Source organism: Fusarium falciforme, chromosome 4 (genome assembly GCF_026873545.1).
Source record: "Fusarium falciforme chromosome 4, complete sequence".
In the NCBI taxonomy this organism is placed as follows: Eukaryota; Fungi; Ascomycota; class Sordariomycetes; order Hypocreales; family Nectriaceae; genus Fusarium; species Fusarium falciforme.
Window position 1 is genome coordinate 2,839,479 of NC_070547.1, and position 16,720 is coordinate 2,856,198.

At 53.9% G+C, this 16,720-nt stretch overlaps 8 protein-coding genes and 1 pseudogene across 9 annotated transcripts, besides 1 other annotated feature; 3 read left to right on the top strand and 6 right to left on the bottom strand.

Moving 5' to 3' along the window:
- Positions 1 to 157: 157 nt before the first annotated feature.
- Positions 158 to 1,796, top strand: NCS54_00561200 (Hypothetical protein; the record flags this gene model as incomplete). The annotated part of the gene is made up of 3 exons (XM_053151109.1): positions 158 to 388; positions 442 to 1,330; positions 1,381 to 1,796. Exons 1-3 carry the CDS (start codon positions 257 to 259, stop codon positions 1,794 to 1,796), a joined length of 1,437 nt encoding a protein of 478 aa, XP_053007084.1. The 5' UTR covers positions 158 to 256.
- Positions 1,797 to 1,927: 131 nt separating this feature from the next.
- NCS54_00561300 lies at positions 1,928 to 2,996 on the bottom strand (annotated as a pseudogene). Its single transcript has 2 exons — positions 2,854 to 2,996; positions 1,928 to 2,801 (listed from the first exon to the last, which is right to left on the bottom strand).
- Positions 1,928 to 2,996: a sequence feature.
- A 712-nt stretch (positions 2,997 to 3,708) lies between these two features.
- NCS54_00561400 (Hypothetical protein) lies at positions 3,709 to 4,452 on the top strand (the record flags this gene model as incomplete). Its single annotated transcript, XM_053151110.1, has 2 exons — positions 3,709 to 4,353; positions 4,399 to 4,452. The coding sequence occupies 2 exons, from the start codon at positions 3,709 to 3,711 to the stop codon at positions 4,450 to 4,452; spliced, it is 699 nt and encodes a 232-aa protein (XP_053007085.1).
- Positions 4,453 to 4,632: 180 nt separating this feature from the next.
- NCS54_00561500 (RRM domain-containing protein) lies at positions 4,633 to 6,157 on the bottom strand (the record flags this gene model as incomplete). Its single annotated transcript, XM_053151111.1, has 8 exons — positions 4,633 to 5,123; positions 5,179 to 5,326; positions 5,382 to 5,448; positions 5,502 to 5,550; positions 5,603 to 5,735; positions 5,781 to 5,870; positions 5,938 to 6,021; positions 6,110 to 6,157. The coding sequence occupies 8 exons, from the start codon at positions 6,155 to 6,157 to the stop codon at positions 4,633 to 4,635; spliced, it is 1,110 nt and encodes a 369-aa protein (XP_053007086.1).
- An 890-nt stretch (positions 6,158 to 7,047) lies between these two features.
- NCS54_00561600 (Glycosyltransferase family 62) lies at positions 7,048 to 8,225 on the top strand (the record flags this gene model as incomplete). The annotated part of the gene is made up of 2 exons (XM_053151112.1): positions 7,048 to 8,154; positions 8,205 to 8,225. The coding sequence occupies 2 exons, from the start codon at positions 7,048 to 7,050 to the stop codon at positions 8,223 to 8,225; spliced, it is 1,128 nt and encodes a 375-aa protein (XP_053007087.1).
- Positions 8,226 to 9,002: 777 nt separating this feature from the next.
- NCS54_00561700 (Hypothetical protein) lies at positions 9,003 to 9,566 on the bottom strand (the record flags this gene model as incomplete). Its single annotated transcript, XM_053151113.1, has 2 exons — positions 9,003 to 9,328; positions 9,380 to 9,566. 2 exons carry the CDS (start codon positions 9,564 to 9,566, stop codon positions 9,003 to 9,005), a joined length of 513 nt encoding a protein of 170 aa, XP_053007088.1.
- A 580-nt stretch (positions 9,567 to 10,146) lies between these two features.
- Positions 10,147 to 11,193, bottom strand: NCS54_00561800 (Hypothetical protein; the record flags this gene model as incomplete). The annotated part of the gene is made up of 1 exon (XM_053151114.1): positions 10,147 to 11,193. The coding sequence occupies one exon, from the start codon at positions 11,191 to 11,193 to the stop codon at positions 10,147 to 10,149; it is 1,047 nt and encodes a 348-aa protein (XP_053007089.1).
- Positions 11,194 to 11,423: 230 nt separating this feature from the next.
- Positions 11,424 to 11,954, bottom strand: NCS54_00561900 (PRA1 family protein; the record flags this gene model as incomplete). Its single annotated transcript, XM_053151115.1, has 1 exon — positions 11,424 to 11,954. One exon carries the CDS (start codon positions 11,952 to 11,954, stop codon positions 11,424 to 11,426), a length of 531 nt encoding a protein of 176 aa, XP_053007090.1.
- A 2,449-nt stretch (positions 11,955 to 14,403) lies between these two features.
- NCS54_00562000 (Hypothetical protein) lies at positions 14,404 to 16,557 on the bottom strand (the record flags this gene model as incomplete). The annotated part of the gene is made up of 1 exon (XM_053151116.1): positions 14,404 to 16,557. One exon carries the CDS (start codon positions 16,555 to 16,557, stop codon positions 14,404 to 14,406), a length of 2,154 nt encoding a protein of 717 aa, XP_053007091.1.
- Positions 16,558 to 16,720: the final 163 nt, after the last annotated feature.

Below are 16,720 nucleotides of genomic sequence, written 5' to 3' on the forward strand. Positions count from 1 at the left end.
AATTTGAGTCATGGGCATCCAGAACGAATATCGGAAGGTGGGTTGTACCCCGCGTAGTGCGGCGTTTGTGGCGGTGCATATGTGGCTGGAGCTCTGGTGCTGGTGGTCATGTTTTCCACCCACGTCTTGACATTGAACGACTGTATTCCAACGCTGTGTTTTTCGGGATCTTGTCTGTCGATTTAATTGGTTTGAACCTGTTGAATTTGTTCCTTCCTGCTCCATTTTCCCCTGTTTCCTCAAAGTCTATGTCTTAATGGCCTTCAGGCTAGCTTTGAAAGCTCACACGAGCCGAACACTCTGTAGTATCACAGCCAGCTCCAGACGGGCATATTCAACAGGCCATGGCTCAAATTATTTCACAGTAAACTTGGGCTCTAAACGAAAGGTGTCATTTCTCTGAAAAAAGTATCTATCTGAAATAAGCTAACTTCATTCTAGGACCTCGCTGCCTTGCTACAAAGCGTGAAGCCACAAATCAAGTTGTCCAACCCTAGCCGTCATGACGCAGCAGTTATTCTGGCCACGCCTGAGTATGCTCGATGGTTGGAGGAGGATGGCTTCATGGCAGAGTTTGTAAAGCTTCTCTCGGGCTCTGAAAAGATGGAGCAGTTCCACGTTCTTGGTGCTGTGATTGACCATGTCGCTCCGCCTGTTCCGGCGAACAAGCCCATCCAGGGCTTGTCCATCCTCCGCGGCTCTGTGAGCTCTATCCTCCCAGAACTCTGGAGTGAAGCTCCTCCAAAGGCAAGGGAGGATGCGAACAAGGTTGCGGCCTTGACGTTCGACCTCGGCAACCCCCACCTCACTGTCCCCTTGACCAATACCACTTTCCAGAACCACAAGACGTCGACTCTTATTGCAAGCCGATACGACCTCTCTCAAGAATCTCCGAAGCTCTTGGAGAAGATGGAAAAGCACTGGCAGCAGGTGACTCTTCCTCTCAGAGAGCAGCTCCCTTCGATCAAGAACCTCGGCATCTGGGCTCCCCTGGTACCCCTGACTCAACCACGTGTGGTGACGGAAAGCTTTGGCAACATTGTAAGGCGAGTCAATGTCGATGACGAATCAGTTCCTGCCTCGAATGAGCTCGAGCCAGCAGTCGACGAATTGCATAGCCGGAAGTCCAACCTGGTTCAGTCGCCCATGGGCATCTGGGCTGTCATCACGCCCCCTACGTTTGCTCAAGTGGGAAGCACTGTCTCTCGATCTGCCGACCCAGATCCGGAGGCGACGTTTGATGAGAATCTCAACATTCCAGACTTGGTAGCCTCGACATCTAGTCATCTGCATGGACTGTACGGGCAAGGGGGCCGACTATATCAGATCTGTACGTCTTTTCTACTTGAACACCCCCAAACCAAGTGCTAACATGAACAGTGAGCGGTGGTGGTGGCTGGGGTGCAAAGAAGGGTCTGTTGTCACTTGACCCTCAACGGACTCACTTTGCGCTTTCTGAAGAGGAGGAAATGCAGAGGTTCATCCAGGCTATGGACGGTGGCAACTTTGTCCCCGTGGGTTCCAAGATCCAGTTCTTCGTGTCGACCGAGACTTCGGCGACGGAAGCATCTGGCACTCCTGCCCCTGGCGTAGTGTTTGGCACGGCCAGCAGAGTCCACGAGTCGACAGACACCGAGTCCGAGACTGTCGTCTTGGATAATCACTTTGGCGCACTCTCAAACGACGGAATCTTTGTCACCTCGTCGGACGCTGCCGCCGAGACGACGCCGGGCTACAACAATGACTGGAAGCTCAACGTGCCAAACTCTCGAATCTTTGTCGCCGACCAAGAGTAGAACCTGAAGGGCTGGTTCGTGGTATTTCTGGCTTGGTGCGCGTACACGTGTATACTTGAGATGTGTAATTACTCCCCCTTCTAATGTCTAGAGGCTGCTGCCAACTCTACCCTGATGAATACATACCCCATCTACTCCTGACTTGATCTTCTTTTCTTTTGCAATCCCTCTGCCGCTGCCGCTGCAACATCCTCTAGTGTCGTCCCCCTCTTCCTCTTCCCAACCTTCTCGCTTCCAAGCACCTCATCCTCCGCAATGTCCTTGTAGACACCAGCAGCGCCCTGGAACAACTCCTTTCCCCATCCTCCCTCCTCGGCCATGGTGTGGGCAATCTCTTCCATCTCTCTGACCCAGCGGTATGCCTTGGGCGGCATGTTCGGCACGGCCTTGTCGGCGAGAGCGAGGTGCGTGGGAAGACCTTTAGCCATCTCGTTTCGCAAAACATCAGCAACACCAAGGCTGTGGGCGGTTGTGAATGACTGAGTAGCTATGGCTATGAAGCCTTTGGACATGGCTGCGAAGCACATTTTGAGTCCGCTCGCGGCGCCGATGTCGGGGGAGATGGGGTTCATGTTTAGCACTGAAGCAAGAGTATCGCCGTAAGGCAGGGCTGAGAGAGATTCTGGCCCAGATATGGGAAGACTTGGGCGTATCCAGTCGGAATAGTTGGTGTTGCTAGAGGATTTGGATCCGCCATCGGTGGAAGATGTCCGTTTTGGAGGACCTCCCAGGATGCATCCATCGATGAAGCGGACGGGTACCTCGGATTTCTCGAGAAGCGCTGCGATTACTTTCGTACTTGACGGCGAAACTGCATTTAGATCGACAAAGTATAGCTCTTCTCTTCTCTTGGACTGCGAGAGCGCATCCACGATGCGTCGCGCTGTAGCCTCGGCATCCCGTGGGGGCACGACAGAGAGTATTACTGAGCACTCTTCCACCAGGTCGACATCGGTCTTGAGCAGTTCCACATTGGCTTCCCGGGCGCGATCAATGGTATCTTGACTGTGGCTTTTGTAAGTTCCCTATTTCTTGCCAAGTGGTAGATATATCCTACCTTCTACCTGAGCAATTCGTCGCAACAGCAAAGTTGTGAGCAACGAGCAGGTTGGCGATGCCAGCACCCATGTCGCCTATGGACAGCAGTCCAATTTGGGCAATAGGGCTGTCTTTGCTTGACATACTGTTATGACAATTCACGCTGGCGTATGAATATTAATCTCAGATTGACACGGAAAGTTTCATCCGATGTCGTTTAGTTGATGATGTCGGTCTCAGGGAAACGTGATCACCATGTTCATGCAAGGTCCAAGTTTATTGTCAAGAGATGTTCACAAGCGGGGAATTAGCCGCATACACCCTCAAGTATCAGTATCACATTGTTCTCAGTCTTATCGGAACATGGCGCAATATGTAGCTGAAATGTGTTGATCTGAGCAACTGGATACTGGCGACAATTGGAGCTCTTCACCTGTGGATAGTACTTTCAACGCACCAGAAACACCATCTCGATGCGCCGGGGTCTCCATCAAAGATAGGTACTCTTGGCTTCTGGCACAAATCAGGTTATCGCGACGGCTTAGTCAACAAATGTCTTCATCAACCACCAAGCGAATCGAAAGCCATGGCCGACCATCCATTCTGGTGGTGAGCGACGTCACCCGCCCAGGATCCGTCCCTGTTTGCCCGTCGCGGGGAAACGTCTATCGCCCGATTCGCCTCTAACGGCATGACATGATGACGAACACTTGACAGGCCCGTCCTCTCCTGCCGGTTACAGGACAGAGCCGAGTTAGCGAGCAGCTAGAAACACAGTAGAACCTGATTCTCGTCTTGAATACAAACTTCGCCTTTGAACCATCACTACACCACACCAGCAGACCCATGTAAGAAAGACCATCTATTATACATCATGGCACCCTCTCGCCAGCCACAACCAGCACCAGCAACTTCCTCACGGAGCAACCCACAAGAGCCAGCAAATGACACCAAGTCAAAAAAGAAACGGGTTGAGCCGATATCTTCTCTTGCCCCACGGAGACCGGACGAGATTGAGGAGGCGGAATCAGTAGTACCAACACCCAAACCGAAACTTACGAGAGTTGAATCATCGGACGAAGAGGACCAAGAAGGGGACGACGATGATGTGGAAAGCGTCTATTTATCAGACGACGAAAGAAGCGACGATCAGGACACGACGTCGGAAGAAGACTCGGATGATTCCGACGACAGCGTGGAATCATTACCACCTCGACAGTTGACAAGACGTTCAACTGGACGCGCCGTAAAACATCCATCACCCTCCTCGCCATTCACAGTTGTCCAGACTCGATCTGAGACCACACACTGGATAACCACACAGCAACCCCAAGGAAACAACAGAGCCGTAACTCGCGGCACCAGAACCATTCAACAGCAAACTACTATGCACGGCCAAAATCTCAATACCCAACAACAAAGACGGTCGAGCGGGAATAGCCTCAGGCTCAACATGAGCATCGATGTCAACATGTCTTTCAGTGGCCTCGTTACGGGCCGCAATCTGTCATTCGCTGGGGTATGTAAGCCGCCGTTCGTATCAAAGGAACAATCTGACTCACAGATCCAGGGACAACTGTCCTACGGTTGGAGTCGCCGCAACACACAGGGAAGTTGAGGTGAAGCTCCAATCCATCTGCAATAAGCCATACGAGCTGTGGCAATAAGTTAAAGTCCATCGTTGAGAAACGGTGAGATTAGGTGGAGATTTCGGCTTGTGATGCGCTAAACAGTCTGGTCATGTATATAGTCGGGTCGAGATCAGACGACAGACGTCGTCAACAATATGACGAGTCGGTTACTCAATCATGTCGATATCGTCGACTGCAGCGGCTGGAGCTTGAGCCTGAGCCTGGGCAGGGGCTGCCTCGGTTCCGTTGGATGGCTCCGTGGTTTGCGCGTTGCCTCCGCCAAAGTAGTCCGCCATTTCCGCATCCAATTCTTCCTGCGTCTTCTTGGTGCGAGGGTTACCTCGCCCACCACGGCCTCCCTCCTGATCCCTTCCTCCTTCTCTGCCACCACCCTCTCTACGAGCTCCGGGACGACGACCACCCTGGCCGCGCCTCCGGGGCATTGGGCTCCTCCGATCACCTCCTTGCCCAGGAACATATCTATCAATTCCCTTGCGAGCTGCTTCGTCCTCGTCGTACCGGCGGTGTGGTGAATGAGATCGTGCCCTGTCTCCTGGGGCTGAAATGCGCTCTGCCAAGGGGCGACTGGGCATGACAGCTGTATCGAAGGGGTTTCTTGCAGGGCCACTGGGAAGAAGTGTCAATCGAATAGGTTGTCCTATATGCTTTTGTTAGAAATGTCAGAGCTTGAATAGCAAGTATTGCCCGCGTACCGTTGGCATTGGCGCCATCAAACTGTCGGACGGCCTCTTGAGCGTCTTCTTTCTGCTCGTAGGTCACGTAGGCTGTTCCCTCAGATCGTCCGGCGCGGTCATATCGCAATTGAAGTCGAACAACAGGGCCAATTCTGCGGAAGAGCTCCTGCAACCATAGTGAGCAACTATTACCTGATCGCATAGTGAATGGATGCGCTTACATCGAGGTCATCCTCGGTGAGGTCATAGTGGATGTTGTCGACTCTCAGTTTTGAGCCTCTGGACTCCCTGAAGGTTCGATTGTTAGGAATACCCTCGTTCTTGTTGATCGTCTGACTTACTGGTCAGGAGACTCGCGGCGTCGGCGTGGAGCGGGTCCTCTGCGACCGTCTGCAAAAGGTGAGACTGGGGAATCGTCAAGAAAGGTTTTGAGTAGTATTACTGTTCTCTTCGTATCGGTCATGGACCCATTCACTATCTCCAATCAGCAACTGGACGGGATAAGAGGTGTGACTGCTGTTACCTGTCGAGGTTTCGCGATTCGTCTCGGAAGGACTGTATGTGGGAGGGATGCTCTGGTCAGCAATAGATTTCTCAGAGTGGAAAGCCGTTCAATCGACAAAAGCTCCGAGCACCGAAGGACGAGTTGCGAGGAGGGTTGTAGAGGTCGAGGAGGCATCACTGGAGGATGAGAGGGAGGATAGATCAACCTGGATAGCCATAGTCAGTAAGGCTTCGGCGGAGAAGGCGAAACAGCGGGGGCAGGAACAAACTGACCTTTCTGACGCCGTCGCGAGGGTAATCCTGGCGCGGCTCACGCCGGCGACCCTGGCCGCGTTGGTTGCGAGGCCGATTGCTGCGCTGGTAGTGGCGATGTTAGCTGTGGCCGACAGCGCAGCGCGACGCAGGAACTGCGGTGGACGGGCAGAACCCAGGTGCAGCGACTTACAGTTTCGGCGATGATCTCGTCAAGGCCACGGTCCATCTTATCAGCCATGTTGTGAGGATATCTGGGGAGACTTGTGAGTTTCAAAGAGTCTCGTGGTGTAGAAAAAAAAAGTTGGTGAGAAGAAGAGAAGAAGGAGGAGCGCAAGGCGACTTCTCATGGAGACGGGACGGACGCGGCTGGCAGGCGCCCGGTGCCCGGCCAAGCTGGCTGCTGCTACCACTGCAGACCTGCGCCGAGTCCAAGGTACGTACCAGCCACAGCCACGCCTTGGCGGTTATGAGCGGCGTGCAGATGTGGGGGCAGCATGTGTTATTCTTTGTTTGTAGATTACTTGTCGTAAATTACAGTACATAGATAACTCAAATATCAAATTTTAACTACAAATCCATGCATAATCAGCTATGAAGCAATTGAGATGGACACGCCCATACTCAAAGTACAAGCAGTAATAAAAGTCATGGCACTGTAAGGACACGCCAATGCCCAAGCCACATCTTCGGCGGGCGATTAATTATCCGCTCATGTCCCAACTCCCGCTAGGCCTATTCTGGGACTACCCCAAATCTGGAACTCTAAGCTGTCCTGTCTTATCCCTTTGGCTGGCTCTCACTCGTGTGGCAGGCCGGCGCCCTAGTTGACCAGAAACCACCTTTTCGTATTCCTGATATTACCCCTTCTTCGGGCTGACCGTCGTGATCTTTCCCTCTTTTTTCTTCCTTTCTCATTCCTCCCTTGTCAAGAATCATCGTTTCTCGGCGCGAATACTTGTTGGTTCCTTCTCCGCCGTCCTCTCCCCGTCGCGGCGCACCTCGAACCAAATCTCCAACTTGATGCCCTCGTCCAGCTCGCGATAGCCGGTGCTGTCGCACGCTCACCCCGACACTGTTTCTCTCTTCGCCTGTCTAGGCGCAAAGCAACCCAGACGAAAGACGGCACTCATGGCTCGCCCCATGGGGTCGGTCCGCCTCAAGAAGGGGAATCCTTCGACCCTCGCCCTCGGTGTCATCCTCTGCATCTTCATCATCGTCTTCCTCGTCTCGCCCTCGGGCAAGTCCGTCACAGCCAAGCGATTCGAGTCGGTAACCGCAGAGCATCATCTGTCGCCCCCCACGTCTCCGTACCGAAAGTCAAAATCGCGATCTGGCGTCCCATTCAAGCCACCACCCGTCGCGCATTACAACCTTAACAATGTCACCATTACCACTTCGCCCATCGAGAACCGAGAGAATGTCCTGATTCTCACCCCTATGGCCCGCTTCTACCCCGAGTACTGGGAGAACCTGTTGAGGCTGAGCTACCCGCACGAGCTCATCACTCTGGGCTTCATCCTGCCCAAGACCAAGGAGGGTAACCAGGCCACAACTGACCTGCAGGAGTTCGTGCACAAGACCCAGAAGCACGGCCGTGAAAAGGACAAGTTCAAGAGCATCATTATCCTGCGACAAGATTTTGAGCCCGCCATTGTCTCTCAGGATGAGAGCGAGCGACATAAGCTGGCAAACCAAAAGGCCCGTCGCGAGGTCATGGCCAAGGCCCGGAACTCTCTGCTCTTCACCACCCTTGGACCGGATACCTCTTGGGTTCTGTGGCTGGACTCTGACATTGTCGAGACACCGACCTCGCTGATCCAGGATCTCGCCGCCTTTGACAAGCCATTGATTGTCCCCAACTGCTTCCAGCGATATTACGATGAGGAGCACAAGCAAATGGCTGAGCGACCATACGACTTCAACAGCTGGCAGGACAGCGAGACTGCGCTTGCACTCGCCGCGAAGATGGGTCCTGATGAGATTCTCCTCGAGGGATACGCCGAGATGGCGACTTATCGCATGTTGATGGCGTACTTGGCGACTGATGGAGGAGACCCGAAGATGGTGATTCCTCTCGATGGAGTTGGAGGCACCGCTCTCCTGGTCAAGGCGGACGTCCACCGCGACGGCGCCATGTTCCCCCCTTTCCCCTTTTACCACCTCATCGAGACTGAGGGATTCGCCAAGATGGCGAAGCGATTAGGCTGGCAACCATACGGTCTCCCCAACTACAAGGTAAGCATACAGCATCAACCCACTGAATTCCGTGTCTAACAAGATGGCAGGTTTACCACTATAATGAGTAATTTCGTCGCAGCAAGGCCACATTGGGAATCATGAACCAATTCCTTGAGCAAACTTCTTTTCTTCACGACTTGTCATGCCAGAAGACGACGAGCCATGCTGCACCAGACCGGACGAGTGGTTCGCCCCATTCGCTCTACTGTAGCCATCCATTGCTGGGCAATTCATGTTTCAAATCGGGCGGGTTCAGGCCACGGCGTTTTTTTTTTATAGTGTATCCTTTGAAAATGAGAGAGGAGGATGACAAAAAGTGAGGCTCGAATTCCAGAAGCAGAAGTGAGAAGAGGAGGCGAGAGAGAGATGCATTAGCTGGCATCTCTTGTACTCGAATTGTTTCTACGCATTTTTGTAAAACACAGATCACGGGGCGGAGTGAAAGCAATAGTGGAATGATGGGATCGGTTGGGGATAGACGGGCATCTATGCGAGTGATTTTTTGACTGTTCTGTTACCATCCTAGAAGAGTTTTTGGCCACGAATCGATGGCAGACCTTGATTTGACGGATATTTGACATTTACTACTGTCTGTCATGTGAGGGGAGTTGTGTGCGTGTGTGTTTGTTTGGTATCTGTCTGATTGTTCGTCATGCCCGCTGTCGCTCAACCTATCCTATCCATTCATTGTAAGAAATCCAAAAAAGAAATATCTGAATATCCCAATCTTGTACATCCAAGTCATGATATGAATGCCCTTGTTCCTAAACTCCATATTAAAACTCACACCCATCGAAGAGTATGTCCGAACCCAAGAATAACTTCCTTATTCATACAGATGTCCCCTAGGGCCCATCGTATCTTCCATCCGAGTCTTTGCACCAAAACTCGACCAACTTTCGCGTGCCTAGCTCATCCCCGCCGCGCAAGAGGGCCGCGACGTCGACGTTGAGAGGGCTATCGGTCTCGGGGCAGCCGAGCAGCATGCGCACGGCGCGCACGCACTCCAGGACGCTGTATGCGGGCGTCCAGGCGTCCTTGAGCAGGTCGAGGCAGATCTCCCCGCTCTGCAGGGCGATGTTGGGGTGCACGATGGTCGTGACGAACGTCATCTTAGGAGGCGCGAGGGGGTATGTCGTAGGGATCGAGATGCTGAGAAGCCAGCGACCCTCTGCCAAAGAGTTAGCTAATGTGTTTCCGCAAAGGGGGAGTAGAATCTAACCGTCGTAGCCATGTCCAATACCCCGTCCGTTGATGACGGCCTCCCACTCCATCAGGTTGTCCTCGCTGACAGGTCCTAGGCGCTCGATACCCGTCTCATCCTTTTGCTCAGTGCTCCATGTATCTAGTTCCTTTATTAGTCGCCGGCTAGCGCTCCTTGAAACGGATGGTCCTGCAGGTGTCGACATGGCTGAATGCGATGCGATGCGATGCGATGACGGTATCGATGCTCGGTGTAGTATCCGACGGATGATGGAATAAATGCAGCTTTGGAAAGGAGTCACTGGTTCGGCTGGTATTGGATCAAGGGATGAATGTGCTCCTTAACTATGGAGATGAACACGGCCTGGACTGGGGTCGTGGACTGTTCGTCGGCACTGGAGCTTGGATGCTGGAAGCTCGGTTTGTTGCCCAGCTCGACAGGGATAAAGGCGGGTGATGATGCCGAGGCCGGATGACCTACGTAGCTGCTACGTACACGTCTACCGAGGGGACGCACCCCCGTGGCTGTGCTGCTGTGGCTCAGCAAAGGTGGCGCTTTCTAATGGCAACTTTCACCCCTACGTCTATCATGTGAAAGTCAGGGTCCAAGATGCCCCTGGTCACTCATCAGACAAGACAGTTAATCACGATTCATGCCAGCAATTCTTCGTCACTTTTCATTTGAACATCTAAAACTCCAATTTTGGGGACTGATTACAATTTGGATTAGAGTAGATAGTCTATCAGTGTTGGGTAGACTTGAGCTCTCTCGATAGGGTATCCTTTTCACTTCTTTCGCCGTCCACCTCCACTACCACCACTGCGGACAGGCTTTTTCTTGGATGAAGTCGAGGTACGAGGTGGATTCCTCCTTACTGGATGGGCCTCAGGCTCGGCCTCTGCTTCAGGTGAGGGCTCGAGCGGAACGGCAGAACCTCGTCCTCGAGGAACGTCCCTGATCTGAGCCCCGTTTCCGACATCATCGCTGGAGCTTTGTTCCTCTCGGTGTCCTCGCTCAGAGTCGTCCTCGCTACCCTCGCTTTCTTCTTCGCTTGAACCATCGCCAAGACCTGATTGAGAGCCCGACTGACCCCAGGCCGTGGGCCCGGCACCTCGCTGAGGATAGCCCGTTTGTGGAGCTCCCGAGAAAGGTCTCCGAGACGAAGCCATGGGGTTTGCCGGCTGAGAGGCCGTCTGGTACTGGAAGACATCAAGGGCAGCCCGACTTGAAGTGGGAGACATGCCTGGTACCGGGATATCTCCATAAGGGGGAGCAGCCGCGTCTGAAGGGTGACGACTGCTTCGTTCATCCCGCGCCCGACTGGCCGCCCTCTGGGACGAGGTAGTAGTGCCTGAGCGTCGTCGGCCAGTTGTTGATGGGGGCGGAAAGTAGCCCATGGGAGGGTAGCCTTGGTGATCTTGGTCGCCGTGGTTGCTGTTAGTCGACGACGAATGCCGAGTCCGTGATTCTTGCCGAGACTTCTTCTTGCGTGAGCCTGGATCGAGCTCAGTCAGAGGCACCGCGACCCGTTGATCTCTGCGCTTCTTGCTCCGTTTCTTTTTCTCGGCCTCCGCCATGCGCTGGCGATGGCGCTCCAGAGCCGCAATCTCCTCCTTGTTGAGACTGACATCTGTTCTCCCCTTGGCCTTGGCACGATCGATACGACGCATCGCCGACTGCACCAATGCCTCCTCGCGATCCCTGACGGACAGCTGGGCCAGGTACTCCTCAAACTCCTCATCCTCGCTGCTCGACGAGCCATCCTCGTCGTCATCCTCCTCCGAGTCCACATAATTACCCCTGCGAACCACCCCACGTTCTCGATCGCCCATGTCTACACCCGTGAATCGAAGAGCGTCGCTGGCAAAACCAGCCGCAGTCCCCGAAGAAATCCCAACGCCTTGTGTATTCGTTTCATTATCCTCATCTGAACCCAACTCCTCCACACGAGCGTCTCCCTCTCGGCGCCCGTGCGACGCAGCGTCCCCGTCTTGTCTCCTCCGCCTGCGCCGCGATGGTCTTCCCCATTGGGGCGCAAATTCGGGAGCTCGCGGCCGACCACCTAGACCGCCTCCCCGGAAAAAGCCTCATCGATAGGCTTGTCCATAAATGCGGCGTGACCAAGGATGGTCACGCCAGATGCGCCAACTAGCCAGAGCATGGTCGAGAAGGGCGAAGCCCACAGACCAAGAGGCACGCCGATGACGACGAGTCCAGTGTAGAGTTGAGAAGTGCTGGCACGGAAGGTGCCAATCTCAAGATCATTGCCGTCGAGGCGGCCAATGATCCACATGCCGGCGACGACAAAGATGATGTCGAAGAGCAGGACCCAGTTGCTGAGCAGAGCATAGATGCTGAGCATGACAAAGATGACAGCATAGTTGCTCGAGAAGTGGCTCAGGTTATAGTTGACGCGCGACTGCATCTCGGCAAAGTTGGCGGGCTTCGAGACTCGCTTGACGTCGAGGAACTCGGACAGAGGTCGCAGGTTGGAGAAGCGACCGCTGAGAGGACCAGAGCGAAGGCCCTGGAAGCGCTCGCCGAAGTTGATGCGGGACGTGATGACGTCCAGCGGGATCTGAATGCGAGCCATGGCGAATGATTTGTGTGATGTAGAGTCGTAGATAGGAAAGTGTTGGCTGTTGAGCTGGCAAGTGCTGGTGTTGCACGAAAGGTGAATACTTTATGACCTTGGAGAATAGGCAACGAAATTATCGATCAGGCACGATGACGAGGTCGGTTGCGCGTTCAAGAATAAAGAATGGAGACGCTTAGCGAGCTGGATGAAGGGAGTTAGCAAACAAGTAAAGACGCAGTGAAAAAGGCGATGCTGAGAATCAGGCAGCCAGAAAAATAAAGGACAAGCTGGCCCCTGGGGGAGGGAGGTAAGGGAGATGAGGCGCAAGTATATTCTAGCCAGGTACAACGCTGACGCCAGGAACAAAAGGGGCTAGATGTGTGCAACTTACCAAGACGTGCGTTTGCGAATAGACAGACAACAACAGAGTTTGTTGGTTGATAGAAGAGAGTCAAGTTCCAGAGCACTCAATGGAATGTTGCTTGTTGAAGTAGGGGGTTGAATCTGTCGGCGAGTACAGATTTCAGATAAGATTGGCTTTTTTTGGGTTTTTTTTACTCGGCTCGTAATTTGCTAGGGACGCGTCTCCTGTCAGCTTCAGGGGGCCATTACAGGGGGTGCTCAGTGATTCAACTGCCAGCTGGAGCCCGGGAAAGCCACTGGATGTGTGATCTCCACAGGGGGGGGAGAGTACGTACCGACTTCGTGATGTCGACGAATTGGTAAGGTATGGATCAGGCTTGGTGCCCAGATGATGATGAAGGAGACCCAGCGGAGAGGTGAGGAAGAAACGAGATTGCCACTCAATACCCGACTGAGTACGTGTAATCCTCAGCCGGGGCGGGCTGGCAGCCCCGGGGAGCCTGTAACAGAGCCTCTCTCCCTGGCAGAGAGAGAGAGGAGAAGAAGGAGGCTCTTCTGTCGTCGTATATAGTCTTCCCCTCTCAACCCAAACAGATGAGGTTCAAGGGGAGGGTTGCCATTGACTGACAATGGAGAAGGAAGAAGGAAGGGGAAAAAAGAGGGAAGCAAGAGAATTGGAGCTCTCCGCCTTTCTTTTAAAACATTGAGAAGAACCTGATGGAAGAGAGAGGCCCAACCGTTTTGCACACCGACCCAATTCCGACGGAATGGATGGAGAAACTTTTTTTTTTCTCCTCCTCCTCCTCCTCCTCCTCCTCCTCCTCTCTAGGACCATTTTCTCTGTGTAAACTTGTTTGCACTGTAAGGTAGCTTGTAACTCTGAGGCCAGCAAAGAGCCATCCCCGCGACGCTTATGCACGCGACACCAGTTGGAGCGAGCCAAGTGGAAGACGGGGAGCGTCACCGCTTTTGACGGATACCGCCAAACCACATGTTGATCAGGGCATGGCTGAGGGGGAACATGATGTTTTTCTGGTCTGCAAATTCGAGGACATGTTTCTTTGCAAAGGAATTACATCCATAGCAATATCAAAAAAAAAATTTACAATCTCTCTAGCCCGGGATAGCATCATCTTCGCTTCTCGTCTCTCTCCGCCGTTTCATCGTCACACACGATCCGCGATCCAAGATCCACTTCTCGCAAGCTCCATCGGAGAGCTTCCTAAGCTGCCCAACCCACAAACACGTTGATCTCTGATCGAAAGATTACCCACTCCCCAACCCCTAGTAGACAACTGAGCCCATCTTTGGGACCTTCTGTCCTTGGCACCGTGAGACGAAAGAGCGGGCAGAGAAACACATCTCGACGGATAGAGAAGCTCGACATGGTAGAGACAACACAAAAACTGCATCTTGCATCGGTGGTCTCACATGCTTGAGCCCCATTGCAGAACGAACTGGGCCAAGATCCCGCACCCCCGGACCGCTTGGCCGGGCAGTTCTGAGATGCGAGAGCCGAACTATCCACTCCGGATGAGCCACATATAGAACCTCGGAGAAGCATGATGGATCCATTGGAGGACGGGACTTGTTGCTGACCGCCGCCAGTTGTCCGTGTGTGCGGCAAAAGCAACGCTCGGCCGCAGCTTGCTGGACCCATCTTCACCGCGAAAACATATGCCCAATAGCAGTTCCTGTGGCCCAAAAGCCAGGCCAAAGGTTATCTCAGCCTCAAGTTTGCTGCCTGAGGAAGGGATACGCCGGGAATGGGCAATGTGAAACAACAAGGCATTCATAGGCACTCAATTGTTAATTAGTACATTTCATTGGGTGTGCTTTTGGCCGTTTCTTTCGACGTGACAGTAAAATCTCCAGTGTCAAACTGGCAAAGCCAAAAAGAATCCAAGTCTATCACGGCCATCCTTGATGAGCCGCCTCTTTTAGCCCTCCCTCTCTCATCCAGGCCATCCCATCCACCAACTAAACAAATGCTCGCTATGCCTTTGGTCAAAGCCGCGCAACGAAAAATGGGGTATATGTGAATCACCAAAGCCACCGGAAGAAACAAAAAACGGCCAACACCCACAGTACACATCACATCTCACACCTCAAAAAAGTAATCCTCGTCCAGCCCCTCCCGGCTTGGAATCACTCCGGCTCCGGGTACCGGACCCTCAAACGCCGAGTCCATCCTCACGTTCAGCAGCCGGATCTTGAGTCCGTACTCGCTCACCAAGTTGACCAGCTTGTTTGTCTCTGCCGTGATGGGTGCTTGGTTCAGCAGCATCAGCAGTCCGTCCAGCCACTCTGACGCCAAGCTGTGGCTCAACGGCCATAGCGTAAAGATCGGCTGCTCCTTAGCCTCAGCCCCTCTTGCTGCGTCCGCCGAGTTGATGAAGCTGTAGATGGTGATCTTGGTCGTCGTCTTGGGGACTGCCCCCGAGTTCTTGCCCGCCACACCACTCGTCGTGCTCTTGGCGTCTTCGTTTGCCGATACGTTAGAAACAACTGAGCTGATAGTGCTGAGATCAACCCGTTCTGTGAGAGCATCCAGATTAGGATCCTGCACCGTCTGCTGCTCAAAGTCGGCGTAATGCAGATATCGCCTGTTGTGGGACAGTTTCGCATATCGCCACGGCGTAGGTGTAAATAGTCGGTGCTTTGCTGTCCCGTTGTTGTCTCGCTTGGGTGTCGGCTTCGAGAACCATGACCCCTGGAGGAGGCATCGGATCCTCTGCTCCTTGACAAACTGCAGCGCCTCCTGCTTAAGTTCCTCCCTCACCTGCTGTAGATGTTGACCCCATGTGGCCTCAAATGACATCTCGAGTAGCTCCATCTGCTGATCTCGTAGTCGCGATATGTCATATTCTTGCATCTCTTCCTCCATTTCCATCACATCCTTGGTCCTCGTGGCTCCCCCAACAACCTGGTCGACTAGGATCCGTACCAGCTCGGCAACCTTGTCGATATCCTCTTGCTCCGCGCCCGTGACTTTCCATACTCGGAAAAAGGCATGCAAACCAGCAGTATGTAGCCGAGACCACTGAAGCAACAGGGGCCTAAACAGCCTGTCGTGATCCTTGGCCTCCAACAACTGATACCCCCTGACGTCGTCCAGATCCGTCTTGTCGATATCGAAGTGGTCGTACAGTATCATGGTGACCGCAAAGCTTGCCCTGGCAACGGGACAACGTTCAGATGCAGGCTTCCCCGCCTGTTCCAGTAATAGCTTTTGAAACCCATCCTCGTTCTTGCGCACATAGTCCGTCAGGTCCATCATACCCAAAAACCCCGTCATGTCAAACTCTTGCGCAGGGCTCTCCGTCTCGAACCCCAGCCTCCTCCACTTCTCCGGGTTGTGTCGCCTGCTTCCCTTCCTCGTGGATGTCTCGTGTAAGTCGTGCGCAGGGGAATGCCCGTTTACAGGGACACGCTCCGGCGCACTCGCCAGGTGCAGCCCCTTGAGGGCTCGCCGGTGCTCTGGCCGCTCTAGATCAACATCGACTTCGCGCCACTTCCTCAGCAGGACCTTGGTTAGCGACTGGAACTCCAGCATAGGGTGCGCCAGATCCTGAAGCGCTGAGCTCTGCATCAGCTTGTACACCGCCTTAATTAGACCCAGGTCCTGCAGCCGCTTGATAAACTTGGCCCACTCCTCCCCGGAACCCGCGTTGGCCTTGCCGCCACTCATGGTGCTGTCGCTCGACACGGCGTCTCGGATGAGTGCGTTGATCAGCATCAGAGCGTTGGCACACAGGGCATGATCTGCGCTCTGCAGCTGCTGTATCACCAGTTCAAAGAACTGCGGGTACACCGCGACGGCGGGCTTCAGCGCGCGGAAGCCAAAGGTTCCTGGTGTTCGGTTCGCGGCAGCGGTTCGGCTGGTGGACTGGGAATGACTGACGAGGGCGACGAGGATGGACATGGCACCCCTTAGGATGTTGACGAGCGGGTTCGTGACGATGAGTTCGACGACGCGCTCGACCAGGTCGCTGGCTGTCGGTCCCTCAAAGATATCCCACCCCATGTCCACCTCGAGCAGGCGTGTCAAACTCTGGAGCGAGTATGCGAGCGTGTTGCCGCCAGCTGTCATGATGAGCCGGCGGAGGACGACCAGGCCGCCAGAGGATATAAAGACGTCGGCGAATGCGGGATCGTTGATGGAATTCTGCAGCTTAAACACGGCCATCTTTCGTGAGGCGTCCTCATCGCTGGCCAGGCGCGCCAGCAGCGCGGGGATATCTGCTTGATCCATGGTCGTCGAGAATAGCACAGGTGCGAAGAGGACGAGGCTGAAAACGACCGAGGAGGGTAGAGCAGGTTGGTATGGCCTATGGTGTCGTGATCATGGCCCGGCCGTCTCGAAGGAAAGGGGGTATCTCTCGCCCGCAAGGTCGAATTCGTGCTTGTACGAGCCG